This window comes from Leptodactylus fuscus, chromosome 9 (genome assembly GCF_031893055.1).
Source record: "Leptodactylus fuscus isolate aLepFus1 chromosome 9, aLepFus1.hap2, whole genome shotgun sequence".
In the NCBI taxonomy this organism is placed as follows: Eukaryota; Metazoa; Chordata; class Amphibia; order Anura; family Leptodactylidae; genus Leptodactylus; species Leptodactylus fuscus.
The window spans coordinates 5,500,998-5,525,726 of NC_134273.1; the positions used below are offsets into that span (position 1 = coordinate 5,500,998).

Sequence of the window (24,729 nt, forward strand, 5' to 3'; positions counted from 1 at the left end):
CTATCTCCTATTTCCTATCTATCTATCTATCTATCTATCTATCTATCTATCTATCTCCTATCTATCTATCTATCTATCTATCTATCTATCTATCTCCTATCCTATCTATCTATCTATCTATCTATCTATCTATCTATCTATCTATCTATCTATCTCCTATCTATCTATCTCCTATCTATCTATCTATCTATCTATCTATCTATCTATCTATCTATCTATCTATCTCCTATCTGCTCTTCCGCCTCTTTCCTCTTACATATAATGATCTTTCTCACCCGGTGATGAGACTGAGGACATGAATATATTTAGCTGTGAAGATATTGATGAGAATTAATGGGGTCCTCACAGAATGTTCTTCCCGCTCTGTCATTAGTGGTCCGGGCTCTGCTAATGGCCTTAAGCCTCCATTAATTGGGGCCGGATATGGATCGGGGTTTTAATTGCTATTTTTATTCAGTGGAGTAATAATAATCTGATACAATGTAACACATCTATAATTACTGTCAATCTAAAATAACGAGCTGTCTACATTGTTACAGACGCCACTACTTCTGTCAGCTCGTAAGCCTGGCATGTTTGATGGAAGATGCCGCGTCCGTTTCCTGGGCCTGACCCATTTCTGGAGTGCACTTAGATTTGTCGCTTCCCGTATTTCCACATTCGATGCGTCACCTCCAGTTACAATCTATGGAGACGACGTTCTCTTTGAACTCGTGGATTGTTTGAAATGGAAATTGGCCGCGGAGTTCCTCGCTGACCTTGGACAATGCGCTTTCTTTGGTATGGGGGAGATTTGCTCAGGAGCGGTAATTGCCGCCGCTTACAGGAAGATGGTAAATGAGCTGATACATATCAAGGCGATGAGCTGGAGGATTCTATGTCATAGGGAACAATTCATAGATTGCACCTACACATTAGAGGGGTTGTCCATATTTTATAGTCTCTGATTATAGACAGGACCTGCAAGGAGGATCTGGAAGTCATCAGCAAGTGTGTAGCACCCCCACAGGTGAAAAGAAGCATTACAATGTGCTCATTGACATTAGAAGGCTTTGTAATGCTTAGATATGGTGGGTCCTCCTGGAAGATGGCGGCCTTTATTATATTATCTGCTTCAGCTCTTTCATGGGTGATCTGAATTGGGACACAATACCAGGATACAGTGTCCGAGGATACAGCTCTGTTCACACCCAGGTCAGGTCTAACCCACTGAATTGTTCGATGGGATTGGATTGGCAATGGAAAGAAGAGAAATCAGATCCCACCTCCAGTTGTGCATGCTGTAGAGTCATAGTCACCTCGGCTAGGGACCCTATACCCCAATCCTATTCTTGGTGGGGGAAGGGATACGACAACTGCTGCTATAACAGAAGTCATATATTGTTCCCATTTTGCAGTCTTGTAACATAAAGGTTGCATAATATGAACCAGTAAGATAAAGGGTTAACAAAAAATAGCTACTAGTTTTCTTTTAATAGAAATGTTTATGACCAGTGCCAGGCAGCTGCTGCTAAAGCCATGTGCATTGCTAGGTGGTAGAGAGCACGCTTCACTATTATGGATTATGGAATCCAAACAAATTCTATAATTCTATATGCCATATATATTCCATAATGTCCTTCCCTTTGGGCAGTATGGACCAGTTTAGGGTTCTCCTTCTCTATGTGCGACTACATATATAAGAGGAGCGGCCTATAGAACATGAATCCCAAGGTGCACGATGGTGATGATTTATGGCTTGTGCATCAGAAAACTACTGAAAAGTCAGAATTAATGTGCAAAAAATTGCAACTGTTTATCTTTTGCCCCTCACACACAACTTTCTTAAAGGAGCATGACAACGGGCATAGAGCAGGACCATCGGCCTCATCATATGTATCATCAACTGTAAATGATGCAAGAATCCTACAAGGAGCTGACAAAGACATCTGTGCACGTACATGGGCCTCGGAGGATGGGACTAGTTTATGTCAAAAAGTGCAAACCCCAACAGGGCAGGAATTATCAAGGCCAGGGTGCAGAATGCCAGTCTTGATAATTCAGACTCTGTGTTTTGGGGTACAGGAGACGTGAATTGCCCTGAATCAGAAGGGAGGTCATGTTGATTTTTGCTATAAGGTTAACTCTCAATGGCCCGCATGGGCAGGACCCTCAGAAGGACCTCCCCCTAGGACTCTATACATACAAGACATTTATTTTACAGGGGTAGTTGGGCCCCTAGAACCGTTTTATCTGGTGGGCCCAGGGACCTCAGTCTTCTCACACCCTCTAGTTCCATCTTGATATGACAGATGGTAAGTGCCCATGGGGGGGTGACAGGTCCCCTGTAATAGACTGAGCCCGCTGTGCTGATATGGCCGCTCTCCCCGGGTGCAGGTGATGCAGACGCGTTACACACAGTCCACAAGGCAGATTCAATTCCTTGTCATTGTGAGACATGTCAGAGCGAGGACATAGTTGTTATGTCGCTTTCCATAAAGATTAAAGGCGCTATCTGCGGGTACTGCTGGTGCCGGAGGGGACGGCGGTAATAAATGTCTTGTTATCCTGACATCTATAGGAATCCTTCCATCTATTGACACATTGACAGTCTCGTCAGGCCCCGGGAGAAGAAAAAAAAAAAATCAAGAAAAAACTCTCTGGAAATAGAAGCCTATAGAGGGCCGTCCTCCGGTTACCTGACTCCGCGGGCGCCGAGGATCGCTGTTTGCATTTAGATTACAAATTGTCGGAGTGTTTTATATGGATGTAAAGATGGAGGTGTGACTGGGAATCTACTATACTGGTGAACAAGGCTCGTGGTGACAATGTCCCTCCAGGTAACTAATATTCCCTACAATATACTTCCTCATAGCCCTCCCTTAAAGGGGTTGTGACGTTACCAAACCCATTTTAAAGGGACACTGAACCTAGGAATGAACGAGAAGGAAATACAGTCCTCGTTGCGTTATCCTGGCGCAGTCCTGCAGAGATCTCCTGCTGATCTGTCCCATCTTCAGCTTAACAACTTTATTTTAGGGGGGGGGGAAGCTCCTGCTGCAGCCAGATATAGAACAGTGAGAAGGAGGGGCCCCGCAGTGATCAGCTGTTGTTTTTGACACCTGCACTATACAGTGCACAGAGCTGGAAGCAGACGATATATAGTGAGCGGGTGCCAATACTGCAGCTCAGCTTTGGGGGTCCCGCAGAGTGACATTCTGGGCCCCTTATAACATCTCCATTAACAAATATCTCTTCTAAGTTGTAGCCAAACCAAAAAAAAAACCCTGATGTGCAGGAATTCAGTGAAGTGTGAACAGAGTCCTCCATGATCTAATGACAGTATCAATGTTGCATTCTATCCTGTGCTGTTGCTTAGCAACCCCTATGGATCTATGAGGCTCATCAGATACAATGTTACTTCCTGCATGTTCGTCCTTTATCTTGGAGAAAAAGCCTGCTAGCAATATTCCGAGATACCGATAATTATTCTACAGAGGAAACTGTGACAGCGACATCGCTGAATAGTTACAGGACTGCAGATCACAGGTTGTCCCACTGCTTGGACTTCCAGCGATCAGCTGTGATCTGTGGAGGAACCTGTAAGCGGGTGTGTAATTTATCTATAGCACTCCCGCAGGAGGAATGAAGCATTACACCATGACCAATGAGATTACTGGAGTCTCCTTCAGGGACACCTGCACTCCTTGTAGCCCCTCTCTGAGGATTAGTGTCCAATATCATAGATGAGCCCCTGATATTAGGTAGAATCTCCCGTGTTTATCAGAATTGGAAATGTCTTGAGACCACCAAGGACAAACCAATTGTCTCTATACAATGACAGGAACCTTCTTCCTACTAAGTGGATGTATCTGACAATCCGTGTACGGCCCTCACATCTTCTAAGGAGTAGATGTACACGGCAAGTAGAACACGCATCACCTTCATGTGAGTCCGGAGACATTCCCTGCAGCCTCCGATAATCCAGTCTACTATCCGCTGGTGAAAACCGCCAACTGTCAGCAATTGTTATACGGGAAACGGAAGGAAGATACGATGTAGCGGCATATGACAGACCTCACAGCGAGTATTGCTCATGGGAGATTCTGCATCCAGGGACCATCACCAGCTCCACCAAGCCCAGCTCTTTGCTCCACTGACTCCGGCACAGTTGGATTTTACTCTCTAGTCCTCACCGTTCTCGAGAAACCATTACGGTCAGTTTTGGTGCCTGATATGATAACTAAACTCCTTAATGACAACTGGGTGGTGTCAGGAAGAAGCGGGCAAAGAGGCGTGACTCAGGACTCTGACACTGTCTGCCTCTGGACCAGGAAAGGGAGCCACTCCCCCTTGTCTGCTCCTACCTGACACCACCCACTTGACATTAAGGAGTCTAGTTAGCATATCAGGCACCAAAACTAAGAGCACTGATTGCGCAGGAATGGCGGGGGCTAGAGAAAATCCAACTGGAGTTAGTGGAGAGGCGACTATTAAATAAAGCTGGAATTGGTGGTGGTGATGGAAGCGACGACTGAGACTTAGATTTATTGGGAAATTTAGAATATTTAAGGGGTCAATACAACATATATGCAGCAATGACCACTAATGCAGTCCAGTGTCATGTGACCACAGCAGCCAATCACAGGCCCTGGTGGTGTCCCATCCTCCACAGTGACATCATAGCGATGCAACATTGTAGCCAGGGATAGGAATCTGGGAAACTCTCGCCATGTCCACTTTATATCACGTATATTATATCCTATACTGAGAACCGCCGCAGGTTAGTGGCCCTTTAACTGGCCCTCCAGATTATACATTAGTATCAAAAATTCCTTGAATCTCCTTTTTGTGGTCCTTCTGTAGAAAATATTAAGCACCGAATTCTGTAAGGAACCGTTTCAGCAGAATACAATTTGCTACATGAAAGAATAAGCAGGCCATATAATGAAAGTGCCGCCACGTAGCGCTCATCTGACACCGCACCTCCCAGAACATGAAAAGTACCTTTCTTTTTTGATTCTTTCTTGGCGCTGGTTTTCACAGCCACTTGAAGTTCTGCCTCAGTTGACATCCTATTAAATCCTCCTTAGACCTCTTCACACAGATCCAGGCTCATCTAGAAGTCTTCTCCAACAGAATCGCTTAGCCCTTCAGTTGCCGCTCTCCAAATCACATATCTCACTCATGTCGCTCAAGAGCTGTAGGAGAAATGACAAACAGCCACGTTAGAGGGGGCTTAGGGGGTCGCGCTTTGTCACAAGGCATCGAGCGCACTTGAAGGTCTGCAGCTGGCGGTCACAGCGACCTCTCCATGGTGTCTGCAGATCCTGACCAAACTCAAAAGTCAATTACTTCGAGGAGGCCATCATTAAGCCGCTGCCATTCCCCATTAGAGAGGATGGAACAGTCTCAAGATGACAACCAGGAGGAAAGTACAAGGTACTCAGAGGAGGAATACAATGTCAAGTGTCAAAGTCAAGCCAAGTGTGCAGAAAGTATTGTGGGCGCCATTCATGAGATGTGACACTCATCCTTCACCCTAATGGGTGTCATTTCGGCCAACATGCCATCAGTCTCTACATTATCCCACCGTGACAATTGGAGATCTCCTGGATTGGTAGAAAGGAACCTACATACAACAACTGCCAACAATGGAGGAGGTGGCAAAGAGGCATAAAACAGTTACAACTGTTGTGTTGTGTGAGGCTGGCACTATGTTATTAGTCTGGTATTGGGATGCTACGATGGGTCTATATATCCATTAATTGAATATATCGGGTTAAACATCATTTGACTTATTTGGTAAATCCCGGATGGTTGCATCACTATGTTATGTTCATGTATGTATGCTTCATATAACGTGGGCGGTTCTGATTGGAAGCGATGCCCTAAAGGCAACATTCTTATTAGATTAATTCTATAAGGACAAGTCCTAGAGTTGTTACTATCAATGACAAGTATTGCTGGGAGGTCTCAGAGAAGATTTCACTCAAGTCACAGAGTCTTGTGTTCATTGTCTTCCCAGATGGAATCCCCCATAGGGAGATACTTAAGAATTGGTGAGGACCCCAGTGAATCTGCTATGAGAATGGTAATACGAGGACTGCTATGGGTTTGCCAATGTATGAGGACTACTATGATCAGACTGCACTGAGTATTTCTAGTATGACTTTACTATAGGAGACAGATGGAGAATATGTTGGACAACACTTGGCGTGCTGAAGGACACTTGTACCCATTCTTTATCTCATTTCACATTAGAGGACAGGCACTTTCTCCCTTAGGATGGAATCGTCCCTTGTAGTCACTTAGAGGAAACTACTCTAGAAACTTCACATTCCATAATAGATTTCGGCTCGCACATCTGGGCCAGCAGTGCCCACTGACACCATTATTCCTGGCAGCACCACTATCACTATTATTGCATGCAGTTTCCTTGTCACTGCCCTTGTAGGGTAACTGGAAGGCAGGAGAGAGGGAGTGGAGGGGGATGAAGCTGCAGTCTGTGCATAGGTGAGACTGTATGCTGTGAGAGGGGAGGGGGAGTGGCGACTCCAAGCACTAACACTCCAATAGCACCCCAGATAGAGCCGAGTGCACTGCACAGTTTGGGAAGATAAAACTCTTCAATGTTCGCCCATTCCTGGCGGCCTCTAATACATCTACATCTGCCCGGGGAGGATTGGGAGTCTTGTCTTGTGATGATCGGTGCGCTATAAATTTAGCTTTGTAGATCAAACCTTGTAACAAAAAAAATCTATAATGTAGATAAATGAATAAAGATGAAAAACCCTAAAAATAACTCAATTTATTCCAAATTTCCCTGGCAACCAATCTGAAGTTATTGGAATATTTTGCATGTTTAATGTGAAAGCCTGCGCAGAACTGCTGGTGAGCGAGGAGCTCGGCGTCTTTTTATAACTTTCCAGCTGTCCTGATATTTGATCATGAGATTGAAGCTCGGCAAAAAAATAACAAGTATCAGATCATCAATGTATACAAAGTATCAGCGGGCGGCGGAACTTTACTTAAAGGGAACTTGTCACTATTAAGGGTGGAGTATAATAGGGACACGACTATGATCCTCTAATAGGAGGGGCAATCGCAACAACTCAATGACCCCCAAAAGGGCCAAAAATGGGGTCATAAGAAGGCTGTGACATCACATGACCCCTCTCAGCCAGTCAGCAGCTCCGCAGGAGGTCACATGATACAGTCAGTGCTTATTACAAGGCATCTGTAGGATGATATAGGTCATTAGACCAGCCCCACCCGAATACTAGTGGACCACAACTGAGTCCAATAAGGGTTCCCAAAGGTCCAACAATATACACTCCGCTTGTAGCCAATCACTGGTCCTCAGGGTCTGTTTCTTGTAGGCGGATTCACAAGTATCTAAGAATCTCCTCTGCACAAGATAATGCAATTCAATACTATTGGAAAGAGCCACCGGGGCCCCAAACAAGGGGCCCCAAATCCACAAGGTCTGCACTATCTGCCCTGTAATATAATAAGTAATGTAGGAATAAAGATACAATTGTAACAAATCCTAAAATACTGACTCAATATTTACCCTAAAAACATAATCACAGCAACAGCCACAAAGCAAGAGCCGCCCAGTCAATAACCAGCCGCTGTGACGGAAGGAAAGAAGAATCCGGATGAATTATAGAAGCTTCACATAAACCTGACACAAAATTACTTCTGTCTGACGAGTGAACGAAAAACAACAAATGAGCGGCCATGTAATCTCCAGAATAGCCTGAGATGGACGGAAAGATCCGCAGACGCTGACAAGGAATCTAATAGCAGTCACATTATAATGCTGAGCAGCGTCTCATCTGGGGTTTCATACACATTGTATACACTGCTTTCTTTCTGTCTGTATCTATGTATCCATCTCCTATCTATCTATCTATCTATCTATCTATCTATCTATCTATCTATCTCCTATCTATCTATCTCCTATCTATCTATCTATCTATCTATCTATCTATCTATCTATCTCCTATCTATCTATCTATCTATCTATCTATCTCCTATCTATCTATCTATCTATCTATCTATCTATCTATTTATCTATCATTCTATCTCCTATCTATCTATCTATCTATCTATCTATCTCCTATCTATCTATCTATCATCTATCTATCTATCTATCTATCTATCTATCTATCTATCTATCTCCTATCTATCTATCTATCTATCTATCTATCTCCTATCTATCTATCTATCTATCTATCTCCTATCTATCTATCTATCTATCTATCTATCTATCTATCTATCTATCTCCTATCTATCTATCTATCTATCTATCTATCTATTATCTATCTCCTATCTATCTATCTATCTATCTATCTATCTATCTATCATTTATCTATCTATCTATCTATCTATCGATCTATCTATCTATCAATCATCTATCTATCTATCTATCTATCTCCTATCTATCTATCTATCTATCTATCTATCTATCTTCTATCTCCTATCTATCTATCTATCTATCTATCTATCTATCTATCTATCTATCATCTATCTATCTATCATCTATCTATCTATCTATCTATCTATCTATCTATCTCCTATCTATCTATCTATCTATCTATCTCCTATCTATCTATCTATCTATCTATCTATCTATCTATCTCCTATCTATCTATCTATCTATCTATCTATCTGTCTGTCTGTCTGTCTGTCTATCTATCTATCTATCTATCTATCTATCTATCTATCTATCTGTCTGTCATCTATCTATCTATCTATCTATCTATCTATCTCCTATCTATCTATCTATCTATCTATCTATCTATCATCTATCTATCTCCTATCTATCTATCTATCTATCTATCTATCTATCTCCTATCTATCTATCTATCTATCTATCTATCATCTATCTATCTATCTATCTATCTATCTATCTATCTCCTATCTATCTATCTATCTATCTATCTATCTCCTATCTATCTATCTATCTATCTATCTATCTCCTATCTATCTATCTATCTATCTATCTATCTATCTTCTATCTATCTATCTATCTATCTATCTATCTATCTCATATCTATCTATCTATCTATCTATCTATCTATCTCCTATCTATCTATCTATCTATCTATCTATCTATCTATCTATCTATCTCCTATCTATCTATCTATCTATCTCCTATCTATCTATCTATCTATCTATCTATCTCCTATCTATCTATCTATCTATCTATCTATCTATCTATCTATCTCCTATCTATCTATCTATCTATCTCCTATCTATCTCCTATCTATCTATCTATCTCCTATCTATCTATCTATCTATCTATCTATCTATCTATCTATCTCCTATCTATCTATCTATCTATCTATCTATCTATCTATCTCCTATCTATCTATCTATCTATCTCCTATCTATCTATCTATCTATCTATCTATCTATCTCCTATCTATCTATCTATCTATCTATCTATCTATCTATCTATCTATCTCCTATCTATCTATCTATCTATCTATCTATCTCCTATCTATCTATCTATCTATCTATCTATCTATCTCCTATCTATCTATCTATCTATCTATCTATCTATCTATCTCCTATCTATCTATCTATCTATCTATCTATCTCCTATCTATCTATCTATCTATCTATCTATCTATCTCCTATCTATCTATCTATCTATCTATCTATCTCCTATCTATCTATCTATCTATCTATCTATCTATCTATCTCCTATCTATCTATCTATCTATCTATCTATCTATCTCCTATCTATCTATCTATCTATCTATCTATCTATCTATCTCCTATCTATCTATCTATCTATCTATCTATCTATCTATCTCCTATCTATCTATCTATCTATCTCCTATCTATCTATCTATCTATCTATCTATCTATCTATCTATCTCCTATCTATCTATCTATCTATCTATCTATCTATCTCCTATCTATCTATCTATCTATCTATCTATCTCCTATCTATCTATCTATCTATCTATCTATCTATCTATCTATCTCCTATCTATCTATCTATCTATCTATCTATCTATCTCCTATCTATCTATCTATCTATCTATCTATCTATCTATCTCCTATCTATCTATCTATCTATCTATCTATCTATCTCCTATCTATCTATCTATCTATCTATCTCCTATCTATCTATCTATCTATCTATCTATCTATCTCCTATCTATCTATCTATCTATCTATCTATCTATCTATCTATCTCCTATCTATCTATCTATCTATCTCCTATCTATCTATCTATCTATCTATCTATCTATCTATCTATCTCCTATCTATCTATCTATCTATCTATCTATCTCCTATCTATCTATCTATCTATCTATCTATCTATCTATCTCCTATCTATCTATCTATCTATCTATCTATCTCCTATCTATCTATCTATCTATCTATCTATCTATCTATCTATCTCCTATCTATCTATCTATCTATCTATCTATCTATCTCCTATCTATCTATCTATCTATCTATCTCCTATCTATCTATCTATCTATCTATCTATCTATCTATCTCCTATCTATCTATCTATCTATCTATCTATCTATCTCCTATCTATCTATCTATCTATCTATCTATCTCCTATCTATTTATCTATCTATCTATCTATCTATCTATCTCCTATCTATCTATCTATCTATCTATCTATCTATCTCCTATCTATCTATCTATCTATCTCCTATCTATCTATCTATCTATCTATCTATCTATCTCCTATCTATCTATCTATCTATCTATCTATCTATCTATCTCCTATCTATCTATCTATCTATCTATCTATCTATCTATCTCCTATCTATCTATCTATCTATCTATCTCCTATCTATCTATCTATCTATCTATCTATCTATCTCCTATCTATCTATCTATCTATCTATCTATCTATCTATCTATCTCCTATCTATCTATCTATCTATCTATCTATCTATCTCCTATCTATCTATCTATCTATCTATCTCCTATCTATCTATCTATCTATCTATCTATCTCCTATCTATCTATCTATCTATCTATCTATCTATCTATCTATCTCCTATCTATCTATCTATCTATCTATCTATCTCCTATCTATCTATCTATCTATCTATCTATCTATCTATCTATCTATTATCTATCTATCTCCTATCTATCTATCTATCTATCTATCTATCATTTATCTATCTATCTATCTATCTATCTATCGATCTATCTATCTATCAATCATCTATCTATCTATCTATCTATCTCCTATCTATCTATCTATCTATCTATCTATCTATCTATCTTCTATCTCCTATCTATCTATCTATCTATCTATCTATCTATCTATCTATCTATCATCTATCTATCTATCATCTATCTATCTATCTATCTATCTATCTATCTATCTCCTATCTATCTATCTATCTATCTATCTCCTATCTATCTATCTATCTATCTATCTATCTATCTATCTATCTATCTCCTATCTATCTATCTATCTATCTATCTATCTATCTGTCTGTCTGTCTGTCTGTCTATCTATCTATCTATCTATCTGTCTGTCATCTATCTATCTATCTATCTATCTATCTATCTCCTATCTATCTATCTATCTATCTATCTATCATCTATCTATCTCCTATCTATCTATCTATCTATCTATCTATCTATCTCCTATCTATCTATCTATCTATCTATCTATCTATCTATCTATCTATCATCTATCTATCTATCTATCTATCTATCTCCTATCTATCTATCTATCTATCTATCTATCTATCTCCTATCTATCTATCTATCTATCTATCTATCTATCTCCTATCTATCTATCTATCTATCTATCTATCTATCTATCTATCTTCTATCTATCTATCTATCTATCTATCTCATATCTATCTATCTATCTATCTATCTCCTATCTATCTATCTATCTATCTATCTATCTATCTCCTATCTATCTATCTATCTATCTATCTATCTCCTATCTATCTATCTATCTATCTATCTATCTCCTATCTATCTATCTATCTATCTATCTCCTATCTATCTATCTATCTATCTATCTATCTATCTATCTATCTCCTATCTATCTATCTATCTCCTATCTATCTCCTATCTATCTATCTATCTCCTATCTATCTATCTATCTATCTATCTATCTATCTATCTATCTCCTATCTATCTATCTATCTATCTATCTATCTCCTATCTATCTATCTATCTATCTATCTCCTATCTATCTATCTATCTATCTATCTATCTATCTCCTATCTATCTATCTATCTATCTATCTATCTATCTATCTCCTATCTATCTATCTATCTATCTATCTATCTATCTATCTATCTCCTATCTATCTATCTATCTATCTATCTATCTATCTCCTATCTATCTATCTATCTATCTATCTATCTATCTATCTCCTATCTATCTATCTATCTATCTATCTATCTCCTATCTATCTATCTTTCTATCTCCTATCTATCTATCTATCTATCTATCTATCTCCTATCTATCTATCTATCTATCTATCTATCTATCTATCTCCTATCTATCTATCTATCTATCTATCTATCTATCTATCTCCTATCTATCTATCTATCTATCTATCTATCTCCTATCTATCTATCTATCTATCTATCTATCTATCTCCTATCTATCTATCTATCTATCTATCTATCTATCTCCTATCTATCTATCTATCTATCTATCTATCTATCTCCTATCTATCTATCTATCTATCTATCTATCTATCTCCTATCTATCTATCTATCTATCTATCTATCTATCTATCTCCTATCTATCTATCTATCTATCTATCTATCTATCTATCTATCTCCTATCTATCTATCTATCTATCTATCTCCTATCTATCTATCTATCTATCTATCTATCTATCTCCTATCTATCTATCTATCTATCTATCTATCTATCTATCTATCTCCTATCTATCTATCTATCTATCTATCTCCTATCTATCTATCTATCTATCTATCTATCTATCTATCTCCTATCTATCTATCTATCTATCTCCTATCTATCTATCTATCTATCTATCTCCTATCTATCTATCTATCTATCTATCTATCTATCTATCTATCTATCTCCTATCTATCTATCTATCTATCTATCTCCTATCTATCTATCTATCTATCTATCTATCTCCTATCTATCTATCTATCTATCTATCTATCTATCTATCTATCTCCTATCTATCTATCTATCTATCTATCTATCTATCTCCTATCTATCTATCTATCTATCTATCTATCTATCTATCTATCATCTATCTATCTATCTATCTATCTATCTATCTCCTATCTATCTATCTATCTATCTATCTATCTCCTATCTATCTATCTATCTATCTATCTATCTATCTCCTATCTATCTATCTATCTATCTATCTATCTCCTATCTATCTATCTATCTATCTATCTATCTATCTCCTATCTATCTATCTATCTATCTATCTATCTATCTATCTCCTATCTATCTATCTATCTATCTATCTATCTATCTATCTATCTATCTCCTATCTATCTATCTATCTATCTATCTATCTATCTCCTATCTATCTATCTATCTATCTCCTATCTATCTATCTATCTATCTATCTATCTCCTATCTATCTATCTATCTATCTATCTATCTATCTCCTATCTATCTATCTATCTATCTATCTATCTATCTATCTCCTATCTATCTATCTATCTATCTATCTATCTATCTATCTATCTCCTATCTATCTATCTATCTATCTATCTATCTATCTCCTATCTATCTATCTATCTATCTATCTCCTATCTATCTATCTATCTATCTATCTATCTATCTCCTATCTATCTATCTATCTATCTATCTATCTCCTATCTATCTATCTATCTATCTATCTATCTATCTCCTATCTATCTATCTATCTATCTATCTATCTATCTCCTATCTATCTATCTATCTATCTATCTATCTATCTCCTATCTATCTATCTATCTATCTATCTCCTATCTATCTATCTATCTATCTATCTATCTATCTATCTATCTCCTATCTATCTATCTATCTATCTATCTATCTATCTATCTATCTCCTATCTATCTATCTATCTATCTATCTATCTATCTATCTCCTATCTATCTATCTATCTATCTCCTATCTATCTATCTATCTATCTATCTATCTATCTCCTATCTATCTATCTATCTATCTATCTATCTATCTATCTATCTCCTATCTATCTATCTATCTATCTATCTATCTATCTATCTATCTATCTATCTATCTCCTATCTATCTATCTATCTATCTATCTTCTATCTATCTATCTATCTATCTATCTATCTATCTATCTCCTATCTATCTATCTATCTATCTATCTATCTATCTATCTATCTATCTCCTATCTATCTATCATCTATCTATCTATCTATCTATCTATCTATCTATCTATCTATCTCCTATCTATCTATCTATCTATCTATCTATCATCTATCTATCTATCTATCTATCTATCTATCTATCTCCTATCTATCTATCTATCAATCATTTATCTATCTATCTATTATCTATCTATCTATCTATCTATCTATCTATCTATCTATCTATCAGCAAGTCCCTGCATGCCTGGCCCCCGTTTATCTGCAGTTCCCCCCACTATTGATCCTCCACCCCGGTGGTAACACTGCGATGATAGACATGCAGTGATTGTGATCTAGTCCAGGCGGGGGCGCAGGAAACAGAAGGCGCTGAATATTGTCTTCAATTACGTTTTGCCGTAAAAGTTAATTATTGTTTAATGAGTCACATTTCAATGACATTAACAAACAGCCGCGGCGCCAAAGTATTATATAAAGTGCCCTGTAATGAAGGAGAACAGAAGGCCGCGGCGACAGCGAGCGCGACAAACCAACTACAACTAATCCAGTTACTTCCAGCAAAATGAACACCTGATACACAACAGCGGAGACAACGGGCTAGACACTGGGTAAGAAGTGGCGGTCATATAGTCACAAGGCCACACCCACTTAGTATTAAGCCACTCCCACTGCTGCACATATTAGAGCTGATGATTTGTATATATATATATATATATATATATATATATATATTAGCTCAGCTTTTCTACTATAGTACCACGCATGGATATATTAGAAACACTGTCTAATACCACTAGGGGGAGCTATGGAGCTCACTGTGGTCTGCTTATAGTTTACTTTCAAGTAAAACACAGTGTACAGCAGAGCTCCCCCTAGTGGAGGCTGAAGACATAGAGAATGCTACCATTTAAAGGGCCTTTCCCAGACTCTGACATTGATGGCTGATCTGAGTGTGCATGTGTATGTGTCGTTGGAAAGAATAGCTTGGTTGTGAATACTTTTGTATCCAGTTTATATTTTAATGTTACAATGTTGCTTTATTGTTGCCATGTATCTATCTTTGTATCATCTTGTGTCTTCAGCTCCTGCGCAGACCTGTGTGTCTCCATGATTACAGACTATAACGTCCATGTAGTCTGATCCTGCAGACCCCTCTCTGCATCTGGACAACCTACAGACAGTAGAAGAAGATACAGATGGAAGACAGTGACCAGTGCAGGATCTGACTACGCAGGGGTAGTTTCAAGTCTGTTATATGGAGACATATAGGCATGCACAGGAGCTGTATACACATAATAGGATATTGCTATATGGTTATTTGCAGTTTTGTAATTGGTTGCGATAGTGTCGCTCCCCTTTCTGTGACCAGTACGCCTGCGGATGATGTCATGGCGGTGTACGAAACTCTTCTCTACAGCACCGACCTTATCTGGAGTCCAAATTTTAGTTGACTTAATGTTAATTAAGAAATTGTCTAATTAATGTTTGACTACGTGATGTGTCACATGGGGTTCTTAAAGGGGCAGTGTAGCAGTTTACTATATACTGTATATGCACTTGTGTATACAGGAAGCTCCGGAGCTCCCCCTGGTGGTGGCTGTAGATGTAGCTCTATGACAATGATCGATGAAACCGTCTGCTGAGAAGATACCAAAAACATGGAATACAAATACATGAAAGTGAATTCCACCATGTAGGGAAAGGGAAAGTGTTTTATGTTTCGCTTCCCGTTTCTACGACCAGAATTAGTTGCCATTGGAAGGGAAATGACAAATTACTAAAAATAGGAATGGAGAGATTTCTCCAGATTCAGGAAATGTGTACAAGTGTTTTTATAGCTTTCACTATTTTATTTCCCATCCTTGTTGCTACAGTTACAGAGTGTGGAATGTACATTACAGGTGTGAGGACCCGAAACATCACCGCCATCGCCCGTCTCTTATGTTTCCATCAGTTTCGCTGACAATGTGTGCGGTAATATCCCCGACCATTCAGCGAGACATCACTTCCCTGTGTTCTTGCCCTAGACTTAATGGGTCAGCAGAAGCCGTGACCCCGGGGGTATAATTACTAGCCGGGCCGCACAGCCTCACAGGACGCACAGCAGCTTTGTCATGAAGTGTAGCAGAATGTCTGCAGGCTCCGGAGCCCAGCCGAGACCGCTGACATTCCCTGACATTTCTCTACTCAAGCTTTTTGTCTACTCTAATGATTTTATATTTTCTGGATATTTACTGACGTACAGCAAAGATGGAGACAGGTCGGAGCACAGCGCTGGTGTTATACCACATGTATCATACTGCAGACTAGCCAATCACAGAATAGTGAGCGCCGCTCTGGAGTATAATACAGGATAAGTAATGTAAGGTATGTACACAGTGACTGCACCAGCAGAATAGTGAGCGCAGCTCTGGTGTATAATACAGGATAAGTAATGTAAGTACACAGTGACTGCACCAGCAGAATAGTGAGCGCAGCTCTGGAGTATAATACAGGATAAGTAATGTAATGTATGTACACAGTGACTGCACCAGCAGAATAGTGAGCGCAGCTCTGGGGTATAATACAGGATAAGTAATGTAATGTATGTACACAGTGACTGCACCAGCAGAATAGTGAGCGCAGCTCTGGAGTATAATACAGGATAAGTAATGTAATGTATGTACACAGTGACTGCACCAGCAGAATAGTGAGCGCAGCTCTGGAGTATAATACAGGATAAGTAATGTAATGTATGTACACAGTGACTGCACCAGCAGAATAGTGAGCGCAGCTCTGGAGTATAATACAGGATAAGTAATGTAATGTATGTACACAGTGACTGCACCAGCAGAATAGTGAGCACAGCTCTGGAGTATAATACAGGATAAGTAATGTAATGTATGTACACAGTGACTGCACAGCAGAATAGTGAGCGCCGCTCTGGAGTATAATACAGGATAAGTAATGTAAGGTATGTACACAGTGACTGCACCAGCAGAATAGTGAGCGCAGCTCTGGAGTATAATACAGGATAAGTAATGTAAGGTATGTACACAGTGACTGTACCAGCAGAATAGTGAGCGCAGCTCTGGAGTATAATACAGGATAAGTAATGTAATGTATGTACACAGTGACTGCACCAGCAGAATAGTGAGCGCAGCTCTGGAGTATAATACAGGATAAGTAATGTAATGTATGTACACAGTGACTGCACCAGCAGAATAGTGAGTGCAGCTCTGGAGTATAATACAGGATAAGTAATGTAATGTATGTACACAGTGACTACACCAGCAGAATAGTGAGCGCAGCTCTGGAGTATAATACAGGATAAGTAATGTAATGTATGTACACAGTGACTGCACCAGCAGAATAGTGAGCGCAGCTCTGGGGTATAATACAGGATAAGTAATGTAATGTATGTACACAGTGACTACACCAGCAGAATAGTGAGCGCAGCTCTGGAGTATAATACAGGATAAGTAATGTAATGTATGTACACAGTGACTGTACCAGCAGAATAGTGAGCGCAGCTCTGGGGTATAATACAGGATAAGTAATGTAATGTATGTACACAGTGACTGCACCAGCAGAATAGTGAGCGCAGCTCTGGAGTATAATACAGGATAAGTAATGTAATGTATGTACACAGTGACTGCACCAGCAGAATAGTGAGCGCAGCTCTGGGGTATAATACAGGATAAGTAATGTAATGTGTGTACACAGTGACTGTACCAGCAGAATAGTGAGCGCCGCTCTGGAGTATAATACAGGATAAGTAATGTAATGTGTGTACACAGTGACTGTACCAGCAGAATAGAGAGCGCAGCTCTGGAGTATAATACAGGATAAGTAATGTAATGTATGTACACAGTGACTACACCAGCAGAATAGTGAGCACAGCTCTGCAGTATAATACAGGATAAGTAATGTAATGTATGTACACAGTGACTGTACCAGCAGAATAGTGAGCGCAGCTCTGGAGTATAATACAGGATAAGTAATGTAATGTATGTACACAATGACTGCACCAGCAGAATAGTGAGCGCAGCTCTGGAGTATAATACAGGATAAGTAATGTAATGTATGTACACAGTGACTGCACCAGCAGAATAGTGAGCGCAGCTCTGGAGTATAATACAGGATAAGTAATGTAATGTATGTACACAGTGACTGCACCAGCAGAATAGTGAGCTCAGCTCTGGGGTATAATACAGGATAAGTAATGTAATGTATGTACACAGTGACTGCACCAGCAGAATAGTGAGCGCAGCTCTGGAGTATAATACAGGATAAGTAATGTAATGTATGTACACAGTGACTGTATCAGCAGAATAGTAAGCGCAGCTCTGGGTATAATACAGGATAAGTAATGTAATGTATGTACACAGTGACTGCACCAGCAGAGTAGTGAGCGCAGCTCTGGAGTATAATACAGGATAAGTAATGTAATGTATGTACACAGTGACTGTATCAGCAGAATAGTGAGCGCAGCTCTGGAGTATAATACAGGATAAGTAATGTAATGTATGTACACAGTGACTGTACCAGCAGAATAGTGAGCGCAGCTCTGGGGTATAATACGGGATAAGTAATGTAATGTATGTACACAGTGACTCTACCAGCAGCATAGTGAGCGCAGCTCTGGAGTATAATACAGGATAAGTAATGTAATGTATGTACACAGTGGCTGTACCAGCAGTATAGTGAGCGCAGCTCTGGAGTATAATACAGGATAAGTAATGTAATGTATGTACACAGTGACTGCACCAGCAGAATAGTGAGCGCCGCTCTGGAGTATAATACAGGATAAGTAATGTAATGTATGTACACAGTGACTGCACCAGCAGAATAGTGAGCGCAGCTCTGGAGTATAATACAGGATAAGTAATGTAATGTATGTACACAGTGACTGTACCAGCAGAATAGTGAGCGCAGCTTTGGAGTATAACACAGGATAAGTAATGTAATGTATGTACACAGTGACTGTACCAGCAGAATAGTGAGCGCAGCTCTGGAGTATAATACAGGATAAGTAATGTAATGTATGTACACAGTGACTGCACCAGCAGAATAGTGAGCGCAGCTCTGGAGTATAATACAGGATAAGTAATGTAATGTATGTACACAGTGACTGTACCAGCAGAATAGTGAGCGCAGCTCTGGAGTATAATACAGGATAAGTAATGTAATGTATGTACACAGTGACTGTACCAGCAGAATAGTGAGCGCAGCTCTGGAGTATAATACAGGATAAGTAATGTAATGTGTGTACACAGTGACTGTACCAGCAGAATAGTGAGCGCAGCTTTGGAGTATAACACAGGATAAGTAATGTAATGTATGTACACAGTGACTGTACAAGCAGAATAGTGAGCGCAGCTCTGGAGTATAATACAGGATAAGTAATGTATGTACACAGTGACTGTACCAGCAGAATAGTGAGCGCAGCTCTGGGGTATAATACAGGATAAGTAATGTAATGTGTGTACACAGTGACTGTACCAGCAGAATAGTGAGCGCAGCTCTGGAGTATAATACAGGATAAGTAATGTAATGTATGTACACAGTGACTGCACCAGCAGAATAGTGAGCACAGCTCTGGAGTATAATACAGGATAAGTAATGTCATTCCTTTACAAGTGTCTCATTCCTTTATGTAGATTGGATATATAATTAATGTTATATGGATTTGGGAGAAGTTTTTTCAAGTCCAAAATATGTTATCCTATAATGACATTTGATTCCTTAGGACTCGGGTCACTTCATTATCGCTGATATAAAAGTCTCCTTTTCTCATCTGAATACAGTGAACATATAACAATGTTGTCATTGCTGATACATTATTTCTCTTTCGATGGCTTTGCTCTTATTGGTCACTATTGGCTGTGGACATTTGTACATTTGCACCACTTCCCCCATATTTCTGCCCTGTTATACATAAGCGGAGCCTTGAGCTTGTAGAGTAAAGATTTATATTTGGCAGCTTTCGTCTGTTGCGAGCAGGATGGGGGGAACGTTGCCTGGGAGATTAGTAGTCATAATAGTGGGTCTGTCACAGCGTGTAAGCGTTCACCATACTGTCCCCGGCTGAAATGTTTGTTATGCAGATTACTGTGACAGTCAATCTGTTTTCCCAGCTTCCTACTCACCCTAATGTAGGTCACTACAGATAATGGGACAATACGTTCCAAGTGATACATTAACCATCAACACTGTTGCGATGCACAAACAAGGACTGGGAATAAATCACATTGTAATGTAAGAAAAAAAAAATCGATGCTGCTAAGAATATAATTTCCTAAAATATTATATGGCGATTTGCTTATCAAGTCAATGTAGTGTGTAATCAAATATTGTATTGTGCGGTCAAAAAAGCGGTTTATCAGTCTCCATCCTGCGCCGACTGGGTAATGAACCGGAGACGCTCAACATAAAGAGGCGCCATTTGTAAAATTCATTTAAGAAGACAGAAAATAATTATTTTTAATTTCATTTTCACAAAAGAAATTAATGTCTTAAAAAACAGAAGAAAAAAGTGAAAAAAAAAAGTTTAATCAAATTCTCCTACAAAAGAACACAAGGACGTTCATATTGTCAAAGCGGAAACTCAAGGACAGTATGAAGACCAAAAAGAAGCGGAACAAGTGAGTTTGTCTTCAACATTGCTCCTCAGGGGTGGAGTCAACCTGGACTAGGCTCCGCCCCTGAGTAGGTGTAGATAAAGGGGAATGGAACTGGCTAAGAGTTTTGCTGCTCTGGTATCTAGTAAGGGATTACCATAGAGGGCATCCATGTGGCGCTTACAACGATGGTCCATGGGTAATGGAAATGGAAATGTACCCTCTGCACCCCCTTAAGTTATGTCCCACATCATGGCTCAGATCGGGCACACAGGGTTCAGTGAACTTATGGGGGTGTAGCTGGGGCACATGGCAACGTGTCCTCTTCTGACCCAATATACACCATTCTCTTAAAGGGTCATTCCTATCATAGAATGCGCTGGTATTATACTATAGGTGTTTGCTGAGCTATTCCTGTATGAGTAGACTTCGTGGCAGAGTTTCCCTTTAAGACGATCAGTACAGTATTACACTAATGTTCCATCGTGTCCGGCACGGTTACTTAGTCTCACTTTTCTGCAGTATCTATGCAGCAGACACAACTTTAGACTAAATTTAATACAATTTCCTCCCTAACCCCCCAGAGACCCCCACCATTATTCCACAATTTGCAGCTCCAAATTCACATGTGCAGAATCCGCGCAGCCCAGATTCGGTTTTTCACACATTTTCACCCAATTGTCCAACAGCAAATAATGAATTAATATCCCACGAGGGCCGAGAAGCCTCCGCAGATCCACAATGTATGGAGAGATTACAAAGCATATCAGTTTCTAGGTTAACCATTTACTGCCTGTCCTCGGAGCGCTGCCACCTATATACTGTATAGAAAGCTACAAGATATAGATAAAATAAATTTGGAAATACATACAAAGTAACAGCCTGGAGGGTTCACTTACTTTCCTCCGGTTCCTTCACAGACCTTTCCACATGGTACAGACATCACCTCAGACAAGGGAACCTTATCTTTGGTAATGGGAAAACCCGGGCACGGGAGCAAAGTGCAGATCATTCTCCTGAGCCGTAATTACAGGCGTCAGCGACAGAAGTGAGAATGCGGAAGAAATCTAAAGGCCAATAATGGAGGAAGAATCTGCAAAGGGCTGCAAAAAAGGAGCAATAATAATTCCTTAAGGAAAAAGGTCCTTTCATCGCCCTTCTCTGTCAGATTAGCCCACGTATTCGGGTATTAGTTATACCTACTCCTAGGAAAGCAATATGGTCGCTATTCCAGTGGTCTCCACTGGGTGGCCACGCATATGGCATATAACATTGTGCTAACACAACGTTGTCTTGAAAAAGTGATCATCTTATGACACAGATATCTGGGCATGTCCGGCTAAGAAGAAGGCAAGAACACATCCGTGTCTATGCAGACATATAGCTAAAGACTTGTAGGACCTGGAGAAGAAGATCAGTATTCTCGGCCAGTGAATGGGTTAATGCAATATTATTGCTGGTTTAGGACAGTGAATGGGTTAATGTCACTACCTGGTTCTATAGGACAGTCAAGGGGGATTAATTTCAGTATGCTGGTAGTCCAGGCAAGTGAGGAGGTAAATGGAAGACTACGGGGTGTACTAGGACAGGATCTCAGGTGAAGGGCAGTGAAAAAGTTAATAAACCTGGGGCCTTGCGGTTACTTTTCCCTGGAGGCAACAGCACTGTCTTGGCTGCTTCCTGGCCACGGAGATGGCAAGGATGAGATAGAGAGGACTGTGCAGCGGAAAATGTATGGCTGCACAGTTCTCTCTATGATGTAGCAGAGCAAATAAGGAGGGCTCTGCCTGATCATTAAGGGGTAAGTTGGCATGTGCTGAGGGGGTCTGTGATCCCCCAGGTGCTAATTCACTGATGGCTACACTAGAGGGCAGCGGTAGCAGTGTTATCCATATTGGCCAACATTGGAACCCTAGTCTTAGAAGAATCAAAAATCCCCCATGATGAAGAAGAGACCCCCTCCCCCCTCCTTTGATCCAATCCTCTGCTGGGTTTTAATGATGACATGAAGGCTCTTGTACAATCCATAGACTCTGCTATAATGGGAGATTGCGGCTCTGAAGGAAATCCCGGCCTCGTGCCAAGAAGCTCTAATGGAAATGATACAGTGCGGTGAAATGTATCAATCATTGCTCAGCGCACAATTGACAAAGATTAAAGTCTTTATAATATTGAACACAACTTGTATCAAACCCTCGATCCGGGACGTGAGGGAAATGAATGAACGTGAAGAGACGCCATTTATCAGATTTGTAAAGTTAATTACTTTAATCCGAACAAACACTGAAAAAACCGTCACAACGGAAATCAACAATAATATGGGCAGGAGGAGAGTATACACACGGGGAGTGACCTATATACGGAGGGCTCTGCTGATCTATCTCTCCCTCCTCCCCTTTATTCCTTCCTCTCTTTCTCTCCTCTGTTCCTCATCTCTTCCCTTCTTTTTCCTCTCTTCCTACCTCCCTCGCTATCCCCTCCTTGTACCCTCTTTCTCCATCTGCTCCTTATCCTCATCTCTCCCCCTCTATCTCCCTTTCCTCTTCTCTCTCCTGTTATTTCTCTCCTCTGTTCCTCATCTCTTCCCTTCTTTTACCTCTCTACTTGTCTTTTCCTCTCTTCCTACCTCCCTCGCTATCTCTCTCCCCTCCTATCTCCTTATCCTCATCTCTCCCCCTCTATCTCCCTATCCTCATCTCTCCCCCTCTATCTCCCTATCCTCATCTCTCCCCCTCTATCTCCCTATCCTCATCTCTCCCCAGTATCTCCTTATCCTCATCTCTCCCCAGTATCTCCCTATCCTCATCTCTCCCCCTCTATCTCCCTATCCTCATCTCTCCCCCTCTATCTCCCTATCCTCATCTCTCCCCCTCTATCTCCCTATCCTCATCTCTCCCCAGTATCTCCTTATCCTCATCTCTCCCCAGTATCTCCCTATCCTCATCTCTCCCCCTCTATCTCCTTATCCTCATCTCTCCCCCTCTATCTCCCTTTCCTCTTCTCTCCCCCTCTATCTCCTTATCCTCATCTCCCCCCCCTCTATCTCCCTTTCCTCTTCTCTCCCCTCCTATCTCCTTATCCTCATCTCCCCCCTCTATCTCCCTTTCCTCTTCTCTCTCCTATTATTTCTCTCCTCTCTTACTCTCCCCCTGTGTCTCCTCTCTTTTACCCTTTCTTTCCCACTCTCCTCCTCCTCTCACCTCTTCTTTCCTGCTTTTTCCCTTCCCTTCTTTCTCTCCTTCTCCTTCCTCGTTCCTGTTGTTCCAGAGTTCAGTGACCTCTCATAGAGCTGCGCTCTGCAGTCTGAGCCGATCATACCTGTCTCCACTTCTGCTCCTCTTTCTCCTCTCTCACAGCGCACAGTCTCAGAGAAAGAGAGAAGCTGCAGTTTCAATCCTCCAGCCTTCTCCTGCCTCTCCTGTTACTACATCATTGCACTTTCTAGAGGTTTTTGAACATGACACAAGATATATAATATATGATATATAAGCTTCTGCTTCCAGAACATACAGGCAAATTCTGAGTGCAGCTCTGGAAGCATCTAGAGTATAACACATACAGGAATGAAATGTTACAAAGATTTGCCTGCACATCAGACATACGGTATGGTGATAATGGATCATTGTACTTGCAATCACCGCACACCAGTCACACATGGCATAACAGTATCAGTTATTGCATTGTTGGTTTTCTTGCCGCTACATGTCGAGGCCGTTTTGCATTCTGCAGGTCTGCAGCCGTATCAGGCCTTGTACATCAGCAGATAAGACAAGATGCCAGCTCTGCAAATTAACATTA

General features: G+C 39.8%; 1 protein-coding gene across 7 annotated transcripts in view; it reads right to left on the minus strand.

Annotated features, from left to right (window-relative positions):
• Positions 1-24,729, minus strand: part of DAB1 (DAB adaptor protein 1) — a 499,349-nt gene that overhangs the window by 119,561 nt on the left and 355,059 nt on the right. For all 7 annotated transcript variants that reach the window (XM_075286464.1, XM_075286463.1, XM_075286461.1 and 4 more), the window contains exon 5: positions 4,987-5,180. In XM_075286464.1, coding sequence (XP_075142565.1) covers positions 4,987-5,053 — 67 coding nt within the window. In that variant the 5' untranslated portion in view covers positions 5,054-5,180. The remainder of the gene's footprint in view (positions 1-4,986; positions 5,181-24,729) is intronic.